The sequence below is a fragment of the Bombus flavifrons genome, chromosome 17 (genome assembly GCF_040668555.2).
Source record: "Bombus flavifrons isolate JBK064 chromosome 17, iyBomFlav1_principal, whole genome shotgun sequence".
Taxonomy (NCBI): Eukaryota; Metazoa; Arthropoda; class Insecta; order Hymenoptera; family Apidae; genus Bombus; species Bombus flavifrons.
The window spans coordinates 6,207,458-6,220,645 of record NC_138458.1 but is presented as its reverse complement, the minus strand read 5'-3'; the positions used below and the strand labels follow the sequence as shown (position 1 = coordinate 6,220,645).

The 13,188-nt window shown below is 47.0% G+C and overlaps 1 protein-coding gene across 2 annotated transcripts in view; it reads right to left on the bottom strand.

The window, feature by feature from the left end:
• Nucleotides 1-12,563, bottom strand: part of tara (SERTA domain-containing protein 2 taranis) — a 52,842-nt gene extending 40,279 nt beyond the window's left edge. For both annotated transcript variants that reach the window (XR_011175628.1, XM_069130761.1), the window contains exon 1: nucleotides 12,142-12,563. Coding sequence is in view for 1 of the 2 variants with exons in the window: in XM_069130761.1 (XP_068986862.1) it covers nucleotides 12,142-12,162 (21 nt within the window). In the remaining variant the exon portion in view is untranslated. The remainder of the gene's footprint in view (nucleotides 1-12,141) is intronic.
• Between the last annotated feature and the right edge of the window lie 625 nt (nucleotides 12,564-13,188).

Genomic DNA, 13,188 nt, shown 5'->3' with positions numbered 1-13,188 from the left:
AACTATTATCGTCCGAGGAGACTTTTTATCGCTCAAAGTATATGCGACACTTTGACAGAGGCTCGTCACGCGAAATAACCGCGTAATAAATATCGTTGGCTGATACACTAACGCGATTTAGCTCTCCAAACGTCTGCAAATTACGTCCAACCTCGTGCGAGCTGTCCTCCAAAGAAACGGAATATGATGCCGCGCGCTTACATACTCGAAAAAGGAATAAATCGCGATAGGAAGGCGGAGGAAGGTAGGCAAGGAAACGGATGGAAATGCGAAAAACAAACGATCGCTGCGCAAAGGGAATTAAAAGCAGCGAGTCGATCGAAATGCGAGAGAAAACGATCGTAAAATGCTAAACACTGCGGTCGTAGGAACAACGACCGCTGCAAGCGGCTTTCATTCATCCGGAAAACAATGAAGGAGGCACGAGCCGGTGATATAATTTCGAACAGCCGGTGAACAATGCCGGTACCGGTAAAGACCAATAAAAGTACAATGTAAGGGTGCTGCTGGTTAAGTGAAAAGGAGAATACAGAAAGAAAGAGTTGGCAAAGGGAGGGGCAGAGGGAAAGAAGGAAGAAACATAGCGGAGGGTTACGCTATGAGGATTAAAGGTTCAAGGCCGAATAGCATAAAAGGGATAAAGAGAAATAGAGGGAGATCACTGGGTAAACGAAAGACAGAAAGAAGTCGGAGAAAAGAATTCAGAGCCGCTGGCGAAACAAGGGTCGACGAGTGACACGGTTGCTAGAAGCGACACCTGCTCGCGTAACTTGTGCACGAGAGGAGTCTACGAGGAAGCCGCAATGATGAGCGGTCACTGGCGGACAGGTGGCATTATTCCTGTTTCGTTATATCGATCCAGCCATCTAAACGTCTGGACAAAGGGAAATTTTACGGGTCGTTAGCCTTGTTTGCCGATCCTTCGGACGGTGCCTGGTGTCCGAACTTTTGCCGATTATTTTCTGGCGCCGTCGGTCCAACAGATGAAAGTAACAGATAAATCCGCTACAGACTGCTGTGTACGTCGGCATAGGAAGGACGCGGGATGAGCCAAAGGTCGTGGAACGAAGGAGAAAGAAGGCGTGTTCTACGGGAGAGAGACCTTGGAGCAGCGGCCGCAGGACTCCGAGAGACACGCGAGGCGAGCAGCGTGCGATATACAAGAATCACGAAGCGAAGAAACAGAGGAAGAAGCGTCTGTGAACTGGTGAGAAGGCTGGATAGAGCGGCGGGGAGCGGGGAAAGGACAAGACAAGTAGCCCAAGCTGTAGTTCGGCTTAGAGCACTTTGGATTAGCGGGATCTAATAAGCAGGTTGAGCCGCGAGTTCTTAGACGCGAGTAGAGGCGCGTCAGCAGTAACACGCGCGATACCAACGAGTCCAAGAAACATAGTAGACATCGAGCATAAAGAAGAGAAAAAAAGAAGAGCGTACGACGTGCTATTCCGCGAATCGAGTCCCCTAAGCTCCCTAAGTCCCTGGAACCTACGAGTACGCGATAAACAACAACATGGGCGGTTCTTCGCGATGCGTTTCGCCTAACGAAAGAAAGCGTACGACGTAAGTTGGCGAACCAAATTCGCGAGACACCGAAACCGGTGTCCCCGTCGGCCACAATTTCCATAGGAACGGAACAATCGTGCGACGCAACGTCGAGACGCTCTCGCCCCGATTAGAAAGGAGACTCTGTTCTCGCCTCTCAAGTCTGGTCCAGGCGAAAGTCTCGCAAAGACTGCTGCCTCGTTGCTCTCCTCTGTCGGTGTATTCCCTTCGCAATTACGAAACCATCAGCGGTGGTGGGCGTGAAATTTGCTCGTACAAAAGCTTCATCACCGTGGAAAGAAGAAAGGGTCGAGAGAGAATGAGAGCAAGGGAGAGAAAGACAGGGAGGGAGGGGGCATTCTCGCGTCTAACCTTAACCTACCGCAAAGCTGTCTCTCAGCCTGACACCAGGTCCAATGGGGCGATATACGTGCGTGGTTATCGGTGCACCTTTTGGCCGCGCCAGGACGTACGATCGACACGTACGTACTTGTACACGTACAGCGAGGGCTGTGGCACGTGTGTGGCTACTTGTTAACGGTTATTTTCGGTGGACAACGGTGGTAGATACTTGCAACTAGCCGGTACCGTTAACGGCACGTGGCCGGAATCCTCCAAAGTTAGGCACCCGCTGGCAACTTTGATTTTCTTTTCTTCTCTTTCTTCCTTGCTTTTTATGCCGATGCCAGGAGGTTGTTATACAGCCGCGGGCAAGCGGCATTTATTTCGAATACTTCGCAACCGGCAATCGAATTAGACGCGTGAATTATGGCCCCGTTTCTTCGCTAAATCTCGCTACTGTTCCGCGTGGTTTTCGCTTCTACCGGCGGGAGAGGATGCTTAACCGGGAAACGCGGCTAATAAAGTGGAAAATTGACGCGGGATGGTTGTTGGAAACGGAGCCAGGAAGCTTGTTTCTAAACGACGTGGAAATTCTTCCCGTGGTCGATGTTTGTCCGCTGCTACTTCGTTTCTATTAGTTAATTACTGGCATCTTTTTAACAGCCGGCACGACGATCGACGGTCGGTTTCAGATCGACGAATTAAACATTGTGATTTCACTTTGGCTACCTTGAGACGATAACAGCTTCCGTTGCGTTAGGGAAATGCCGCTAATCAAGTGGAAAATCAACGACCGATAGCTGAACGTTGTTTTCGTACAACCGTTCTGCGAATTTTCGTCTCCAAGTTTGCAATTCCTAGCTTCTTTTCCAACTCTCCGTACGATCGCGTCGCTTCAGAGTGACGAACCAAACGCCTGTGATTAAGTTTAATTAGTCGTTCCACGCTAGCAACAGCTTTCGTTACATCGGAAATCAACGAGGACCGGTCAGGCTGAAAGTTGTTGTTCTCGTAGTCGCCAGTTGCAATCGTCTTTTTCAACGCTCGGCACTTTTCGATCGACTAAACGTTTTCGAGTGTTTTAATCTCAGCTGTTTTTAACGCTTCCGGTTCAGCATTTGTCCTCGTAGCTTTGTAATTTCTACGTTGCCGTTTGGCTACGCGATGCAGCTCCGTTGATCGTAGAATTCTTAGCTTTTCACTTCGCACGTGTGCACAGCCGTCTCGCAACTATGAAACCAGCCTAAAATTTATCACGACAAGACACAAGAATAAACCAACTCTCCACTATTTCCATTGCCGTACAAAAGTACGCGGCGAAGCATACAAACTTCGAATGTTTGACGACAACTGTTCGCAAGGTTGGCGACAAAGAAGCCGCTTTGAAGAATGAAACTGCACGTACGCGTCGAACGTTTCATTCAGAAGTAGAAAATATCACGGCCAATAATCGCATTACCGGCGAATGTCGTCGTTGGCAAACTAAAAAGCGAGCGGGAGATAAAAAAAGCTTGGTAATTAGTTTAGCTAAACGAGAATTCGCGTTTAACGGGTGTGTAAAAAATCTCGTATGAAACTGTTATTTCAGCGATACGGCGTCAATCGCAGCTGGTTTTAATTTTCGTGCGTAGGAAAAAAGACAAAAAAAGGAAGCGGACTCTCGTTTTCATTTGTAACGGCGCGTGACACGCCAACGGTTCCGAGTTCGTCACGTCGATGCGTGAATTACGGCACACACGCGCGCGCGCCAGCGGTTGCGAATTTTTCAATCGGCCGCAGGCACGCCGGTAAAACGTAAACAAAACGGGACACAGAGTGCAACGCGGGCTTGTCTCTCTGCGCGTGTACACACGATCGACGACAAACGCGCCACGTGCTACGGTTGTCTTTGCATCGAAAGGGGGACAGTGGGAGATGCCAGACGCAACGTAACATTCGTAATTCGTGATTCACCGATGTTATCAGCGACCGCCAAACAATGGCGTAGGTCATACTTCTATCTCGTCTCGTGAGCTTTTTTCCACAACGCGTGTATCACGCGCAAGTCGTAGTGCAACGCAACGAATCGCGTTCGTTCGTTCGCTGGGAAACACGTGAACCAACGACTCGTTGCTTCGTGTCCGCGCCACAGGTTCGTCCTTTTACCTACCTAAATACGATCTCTCGTGGACGCGCGAGCGCCCAGACGCTGTCTATTTCGCGATTTTCAATCGACATTTTCACGCCAGCGAGATTTCGAGAAAGCTGCAAACATTCACGGACGTTTGATGCTCGAGTAGAGTTCAATTGAAATTTGCGGATTTGCTTTGCAGGTCGAGATAATCGCGGTAAGCAAACCGTTTGAAGCAAGAAAATAGAGTAACACAGCCTTTGTAGGTAAATTTGAAATTACATAACTGGCGACGATTTTCTATTGAATTTGATTCTCGTATCAGATCTAGATCGATGTAAACGTAAGCCCTTATCGTATCTCTGGGCGATCGTTCGAGTTATCCGTCAACTGCGATCATCATACTCTTACAATGACCAATTCGAAATATTAAATTGATCCTATTCCACTCGTTACGTAACGAGTATCCCATCGTATCGGTAGATAAAGATCAGTTAAGGCTAAAATAAGGCCTGAAGTATAGGAACGAAGAGGCTTCGCTTCGACGTCTCGCGTAATTCCCAATCTTCTTTCTGTATTCAACTTCCTGTGGCGCTTCCAATCCACTCGTTAAATTCAGATATCGCGTCGAAACACGCAGGCGATCTCGCCAAGCATATTCGCGGGTGGGGACTTTCCAAAAATTGTCGATCGACGCTAACGTGAAAGACGGAGAACGAAGCGGATACCCGGACTCCTAATTCCTATTATCTCGTTTCTGCTTCCGCGTTTTCTTCAACGACGCTTTCACAAGGATATCGTACAAAACCATTTTCCTTGCGCTTTTACGTCGCAGCTCTGAACTTGCGACGGACAATTCGGTTGGTTAAAGAAATAGAGCATACTAAAACTCTCCATTTACTTGGAATGTGGAACTCGCGCCGATTAGAGCGGCTCGTACGACAGAAGTGCAGCAACAGCTGGTGCAATAAAAATACACCGACGTACGATTTTTCATTCGCGCGATGGGAGTTTACGCCGAGACGAGTGGATTCGCTGGACGAGAGCCGCAAGCTCACCGACCAACGAATCTTCCAACGAGTCTCAAGACTCGACTTTTGCCAAAGTCTCTCGGGATACGCCAGTTGTACGTGGAAATGTAGGCGCGCGTACCGAGTTTCCACGCAGCATCTTATCGCGAGCGCTGTTGAGGCTGCATTTCCAGCGACTGTTTTCTTTCGCCAGACTGCTTGGCACTGAATGGCATGGTAACGTAACGCGAGTATGAATGAGATGATCGACGGCTGATTAAACGACTAATCGCTGGTAGTCACCCATCGCGGTTATAAACTCATTTTATTTATCTTGCTGTGTAACGTAAACCGATATAAGTGTTTGGAGTCGGCTGCAGGAACTGGCGGCGATAAGACGATGGCAGGATGGATATCTCGAGGAAACGGCAATTATTTTCTTTCTGCCTCGTAAACGATCGAATTACGCAATGCGAGACGCAGAATAACGAAATATAGTTAATAACAACGATAACAATATTTCAATAACTAATGTGGTCGCGTCGGTCTCCTTGAATTTAGAAGCGAAAAACGACGTCCATTATTATCCTTATCCTTGTCATAACCCGTTGCGAGGAAATTTCTGCCTGCCCCTGTTTGCCACCAACTTGCGAAAACAATTTTCCACGAGAAACGCAGACGTGCTGTGCTTCGTCCCTCGAGAATATTCCACGCAACGTGAAACCCTCGCGGCAACCAGTTTTTTCACGTAAGTCGACTGATATTTCAGTCTTCACATCGATTAAGAAGCGAATTCCATCGTAACAATCTCGTCGGCTCTCGAAGCCCAAACACGTGTTATCCTTATCCTTCGTCGTCCCTTGTTACGCGTGGAAATTTGCGTTTGCGCGCGTTCCAGAGCAATTTATGAAACAAGGAATTTCGGTGAGGATATTGCAATGAGAAGAGGAAATGAAACCTCGTGCTAACTAGTTTCGCGACTGACGTGTGATGCTCAATCGCCTTTTATTCCACGCACGTTATCGTATCGGACACTTGGTGCAATTCGATGAAAATATTCGTATTTTCCTAGTATCTTCAACACCGTGTCGGAGGAACGTTCCTCCGCTGTGATTTCTCTGCTTCTCGCTCGGACGAGCAATATACCTGCGTCGATGATTAAATTGCATATTTGCCTGTAACATTTTGCTACAAATCTATTCTGCCACCGCGTAAACCTACATCGGACAGACACACTTGGAGTCGCTTAAGTGGCCAGTTTTCCTACAAGTAACTTTCATTTACCTTCGATTATTTCTGTGCTAATTAACGTCAGCTATCGTTTTCGTCGGACAAGCTACTTCGAGTTGCTCGACTTTTGTCACGCACCTTGCATTATTTGTCTCTTATTAGCGCTTCGTCAACGTTAACTATGCTTTCTATCGTCTAATGGGCCGAGATAAGACGGGACGCGAGAATCGGATCGAAGAGAATTTTCCTGCCAAGCCAATTTTCCACATTCGCTATCGCGTAGAAATATTTCCAACGGAACCGACGTCCAGGTTCCCGCTACGTCGACCGACAAGTGTCCGAAATTCTGGCGAAGCGAGCACGTTGATCCTACGAGAGAATTAGACGAACACCTGGATGCGAGATCCCGAGGCGACCGCCGAATGGTCAACGATCCGCATTGTTCCAAATTCCAGCGGCGAATCTTCTGCAAGCTGAACAAGTGCGAACTACTCGAGTGGATTGGCGAGACGCGGAAGAAAAATGCGCGTGTGACCGGCTCCTCGGTGGATCTCGTTTCACTCCCACGTTGTGCATACGTAAACAGATTGGCGCACAAAGGAACCAACAGATCGCGCGAAGCAACGACGGAGACAGAGAAAGAGAGGAGAAGATTGGGAAGGTGGAACAACAGCCGGCGATACAGAGAGACAGAGAAGGACGTGCATACGCACGGTTACTCTGCATGCATTTAAAACGGGGACGCGGCCCGTAAATCACGTAGTAGAGCCTCGGCTCGTTGCGGTGCAGCTCGACGGAGAGGACGTTGCGCGCCACCGCCGCCACGTGGTTTTCGCGGCAAAACTATGCGGCCGCCACACGCCGGGCGAATTTATGAATGGGAGAAGCCTATTGACAGATCGCGCGTCGATAACTCTCTCGTTAATGGCCCGTGATGGTGGGTGAGCGGCTCGATGCGCCGCAGGAGGACGAGGAGGCGGAGGAGGAGTAGCTGCTGGAGGCCAGGCCGACCAAGGAGGGCAACGGGGGAAACTTGGACTCCGCTTTATGCCGCCGGTGCTCGCGGCACACGCCGTGTTCCCCGCTTGCTACCAGTCTTTGTCCTTTGCCCGCTGAAAACCTTCCATCGAGTGGTTAGCACCGATTGCCACCGATCCTCCAGCTGGTTAAGCTTTCGCAATTTCTAGGTGACGCGCCGAGTTACAGCGGAGATGCGTTACTCGAGTATTCCAAGTTCGGGCAACGCAGCGAGGTCCTCTTGCGCCACTCAATTAGTCTTATTGCATTGATTTTAGAAGTTTAGGGATAGAAATCGTTCGTAGCAATAGGAAACCGATCCGAGACCGAGCTTCCATGCTTAGACCGTGTTTAAAAGCTCGAGTGAGACTGTACGGCCGGTCAGATTACGTGAAATCGAGCACTGGCTAAAGTAAAGCAAGAAGAAGGTTCACCGTAGGCGGTTTGATCGAGCGATAATACGCTGGAAGAAGCGCGTGTTCGGCCCTCGATCGGCGTTTGTCGGTTTAAGCAAATCGCCGATACGACCTGTCTCCATCCGGTGCTTTCGATCGTCGTTTTATCTCACAGAACCGGAAAAAGTGCGATAACAAACCGAGTGCTGTAAATTAGGAATCGTTCGTTTATTCTGTACAATTACGACAGACAAGTGCGTAATCGACGGCTCTTCGCTTATCGAATAATCCGAATAGATCGCTATTTTGAAAACCTGTTGGCCACGGTAGTACCGAGCAGCGAATAACACTGCAGACTATATTTTTCGACGGAGTTCCTGCGTGCAGATCTGCTTTCGTCTTAGTATTATCGAATATTCGTTTGGTGTCGTTAGAAATCCGTGAAAAACGCCTGCTGCTCCACCGTGGTCATTTAGCGAACGATACTGCAGACTATATTTTTCGACGTAAAACTGTTTCGACGGAGTTCCTGCGTGCAGGTCTGTTTTCGTCTTGCTATTATCGAATATTCGTGTGATGTCGTTAGAAATCCGTGAAAAACGCCTGCTGCCCCACCGTCGCCATTTAACGAACAATCGATATTAATCTACTTATCGTGGAAAAAGGTATTGCAGTCTCTCAAAGGTAATAACAAGATCACCTTACAAGTCTATTCTATTCGAATCCGGACGAATCTTGGCCAGGTTGAAGAGTTTTTGGCACGTCCGATTTTATTAAACACGTGCCAGAAATGTTACTTTAGCCGATCGTTCCGGTCGTTGATCTTTGTGCATTCGATCTACGATATCGCATAACCTAGAAATATTTGCGTACTTTATGAAACATATATCTTGTACGACCAAGGTATCGCGTTGGTTGTGTTTTGTTACAAAAAAAATTGCATCGCTTGCATTAATAAATGGGAGGAAATTAATGAATTAATTAATTATGGACGTAGAGTACTTGCAGAGATATTTTGGTTACAAAGCAAATGTCAGAAATTTGTCTGTGTGTCGTGTGAGAAATAAGGAACTCTCGTACGAACATTCTGACGTCTAGGAACGTTATACTGATCAACGAGTATATGAAATATAATGATTAAGAGTAACATTCTACTTCGCAATTTTAAATATGTATGTAGCTGTACGACTATCATGAGAACGAAAGGGCTAGTCGAGAGACACAAGTGTGTGATTCCGAAATGTATAATTCCCTAGGATGAGCATGTATAATTGCGTATAAGTATTACACGAGTTTATGGAAAATCCTTCCACGAATAATCAACCTTATAACGCAGTACGCATTTGCCACGGAAAAATAAAAAATAGTCATCTGAATTTGCGTGCAAAGTGATAACGATACACTTTGAGTAAAAAAAAAGCAGTTGATTCGCAGAATTATCGTAACTGAATTGAGATACTAATGATTGTAACGTCTGAAAATCGAATGTAGATGTAAGATGGCCGTAAACCTTCGAAAAGAAGCATAAAAATCGAACGATTCTTTAATCGCGATCGAAGTTAGTTGTTTCTGCGTGACTAATATCTTCCATTAATTTGGATTTTTCCACGGAGAATAAGAAAACCGAGTTGTTCGCGGAAACGACAAGAAAACGTTATCCTTTCGCACAAATAATCGATCGATTTCTTGACCATGTCCGTCGTCGAGATTACGCGTCAGTTTTAGTCGATCGATCGGTCGAGCGTATCGAAAGAAAATATCTCACTTACATAACTGTACCAAGCACTATCTGTCACTAGCAAAGACGTTACTGTTTTCTGCCAATATCTCTGGAATCTCTGCTAGAGCTTTTCTTTAATCGTAAAAAAAAATTATCACAATAGAAACATTCGCGAAAACGTGAGGATTTTTTCGTTTCGATTAAACAGTTGGTAGAACTGTCGTGTAACACTGTCCGACGGACGCGTTCGATCGGTACACTCAATCGCACTGGACGTGGTATAACCTCAAAAATACATAAAATCGTAGTACATTGTGTATAAGTTGTCATATATTCTATGAATTATTGAAATTCGACGTGAAAATATTCCAAGGATTGCAGGGTGAAAAGGATACCCTTTCGTATACGAACAGAGATCAGTAGAAATAACTAGAAATTTGCGGAAAGATCACGTCGCCAAGATGTCTCTGAATACAGTATGATCCAAAGACGAAGAAATTCTTACGACGCACTTCCTGCTGAATAATAAAACGATAAAGGTATCAAGAACGCTGAAGTCACAGATTCGACCGGTTTTGTCACCGTCGGACAGAGTGCGGTCGTCACGCGAACGCGGCTGTTTCTCGAGATACGCCTATCACGCATTGACATTTCACTAACACGGAGCGTTTTAGAGCATATTCATAGCTTGTGGGAAAAACCAATTCACCACAGAGATATACCGCATAGCCAGCTAACCGATCCACACTGAATGTTCTGTACTCCAGCTATGACCAATAAGGCGGCCAGAAGACAAAGATTAAAGTACAAATTTTACAAATTCTCTATGCCATGACGAAATATGTTTCTTAAATTTCGACGACGACCCAGCGGTTGGAAATGTAGGCGAATACAGTTCGGAAGAGGTTACGGTTGTTCGGTTGATCTAACGAAACCGGGCCATCAAATGCATTACATACATTCGGCGAGTGAGAAGGGAAAAAACTAGTCGTTCCTATCGCCTCCACGCGATCGGTGAGAGAGAAAAAGAGCAAAGGTAAATATATGCTTTTAAAAACATCCCTTAGAACAGAGTCGGGTTGTTGTCGTCGCGGTAACCATGACGACGTTGCCCCCTTGATGGTTGGTCATAATCGTGCCCCTTTCCCCCCTTGCCCGCTGCTTAGTGAACGTTGTACCCTTCTCCTTGCTCCTCGCGACGCACAGGCGACGCTAGGTTTCCTCCACAGCGCTGGCCAAGTAAAGAAGAGGCAGCCAGCCTCGGAGCCTCCGGTCACCTTTCTCTATCTCGCTCTCTCTCTTTATCGAGACTCTTTCTTTGTCTCTCATATCGCGTGTGTATATATATACACATATATATGTATATATACACGTTTCTCCTTCGTGCTCTTATTCCTTCCCTATCGCTGCTTCTTTCTCTCTCGCTCGTTACGCTGCCCCCCTCTCCGCACGTAGCGACCCACGACCCACCGTCGTTACCACAGCCACCTCGACCGTTCCCCACCTCTCGCCATCCTAACTACGCCACCCAGCATCGCGGCCGCCGTCCTACCTCCTCCACCTCTCCACCCCCAACCTCCTCTTACTCTGCTCCGCTGCTGCTGCTGCTGCCGCCTCTATACCCTCCTGCTCCCTCCGCCGCTCGTCCCCAAGCCCAAGGAAACGCGGGATCGCTTCGAATTCAAACTACTGAACACGAGGTTACCACGCGTCAAATCTGACACTTCGGCACGACGTTGATCCGCCGCTGTATCAATTTCTACACCATAGTGGAAATAGCGTCGACGACGTGAGACCTCGCCGATTCTCACGTACACAGAGTTTCCTAATGTTATGCTCCGTAAGAGAGAGAGAGAGAAAAAGAGAGAGAGAGAGAGAGAGAGAAAGAGAGAGAGAGAGAGAAAGAGAGAGAGAGAGAGAAAGAGAGTGAGTGTGTGTGTGTGTGAGAGAGAGAGAGAGAGAGAGAGAGAAAGAGAGAGAGAAAAAGAGAGAGAGAGAGAGAGGGATGACGAAACACGACGAAAAAATTCGCGACGATTATTTGTATCGATTCCGACGTCGACGCATGAAAAAAGAATCAACGAACGAGTGTTTATGGTTTTTCTTAGCACTTGAGAATGCCCGGTACGATTCAATGACTCGCAGCCGACGGGCGATTAACACGGTTTCGCAGTATGATTATACCGGTTGATGCAATATTTTCGATCGATTTGTACGATCACACACAGGATGAGAAGAAATCGCAGAGGCTAGGTGATAAAATAGTTTCCACGGAGATTCATCGCCGTGTCTGCCGTTCGTGTGCGCCAGCCTTTCAAGGCGTTACGAGAAGTTAACTTTCAATTGCAAGTTGCGCTCGTCGCTGCGGGACGAGACGTTCTCTTCGGTGGTCAGAGTTGCGTGTAACGAATCGTATATCCGAGGTATCCGTCGACGAGACAGAAAAATCACACACTGAACCACTTGTACTAAGGCACGGTTGAAATACACGGCTCTCGTTCGATGGCTGAGAAACGTCGCGGCGAAACGAGGATAAAGTCCCTTCGCGTAACGAACACCGAACTCGAGGAACGGAGCAACGTATAAATTTTTCACAGCAAGCGACACACAACCACCTCGTAGCCGTTGTGATGTCGTGTTCACGTAACGCTCTCTTGGCTGGCCGCACAAGAACGTTAGAGGCAGGCGAACACAGGCCGGCACAGTTTTTCGAAAGGGGGAAAAAAATTGTTGGAGAAAAAAGAAAAAGAAACTGACGTAGCACTTTTCACTCACCTGACTAACGTCGCACCACATTATTATTTCGCTAGCACTGACGACAGCATCTTGGATCGCTCTTGTACCATACACAGTGTAGCGCAATGGTTTTTTGTTTTCAGTGAAGAAATAGTACGTGAAATCGAAGCTCCACCGTCGGTGTACGCTCCGTGAATACGCTCTGTTCGTTTTCTCTCTCACAGTCTCACGAAATGCACTCTCACGATTGCGGATACATTCGTCGCCGTGCGCTTGTGCTTCACGTTTCAGAATACCGCCTGTCTAGCTCGTCGAGTAACACCACACGATCACTTCGAGTGAACGACACGACTCTCACCGACGAGCCCACTAGTGACTGGTTGGCCATGCAAAGCATTACTGAATACTCTGACAACAGTACTCGTCGTGTACCGCCGCTCGGTTTTCCCCCGAATGAGTGTTCGGCTGTTTCCGGCGAACGTCGGCCCACCTGCACTCTAGCACGACGGCACGGCACACAGTGCCGTAGCCTCGTCGCGTCGAGCCCTTTACTTCTCCTCGTGTCTATCTTCGAATCGCTTGCTACTATCTTCTTACATAAAACTTACGTCTTTTCTGTATTAAAAAATCGGTGTATCCACGCTACGAATTACACCGAAGTAGGAAAATAGCGTAAAAATAAAATTGCTCCTACCGATTTCTGCTATCGTAACTTTTATTGAAACAAACTGAATTATTTTTGATTCGTATCGATCGTTATATAACGTATATACTACGCGTAGGGATTTACGTTACATTATTATTGTATCGTAGGAAATTGATATTTCCTAATGTCGGTGAAAAAAAAAAAAAAAAGAATTGAGGAAAAGATCACCTCTTGAATGAACGTAAATTAAAGGGTCCTGGCTATTCTCCAGCTTGTAAAGTTGTAATAACGGGAGCGTGGCGGGTACTTTAATGTTCGCGAAGAAAGTTTCAGAATTTATTTTTACACGCTACCGGTTGTCCGCGTGTTGTCGAAGTAACACGCGCCATTGTGTATATTTTGTTCATACAAAATCATGCGGAATGAATTTCATGAATATC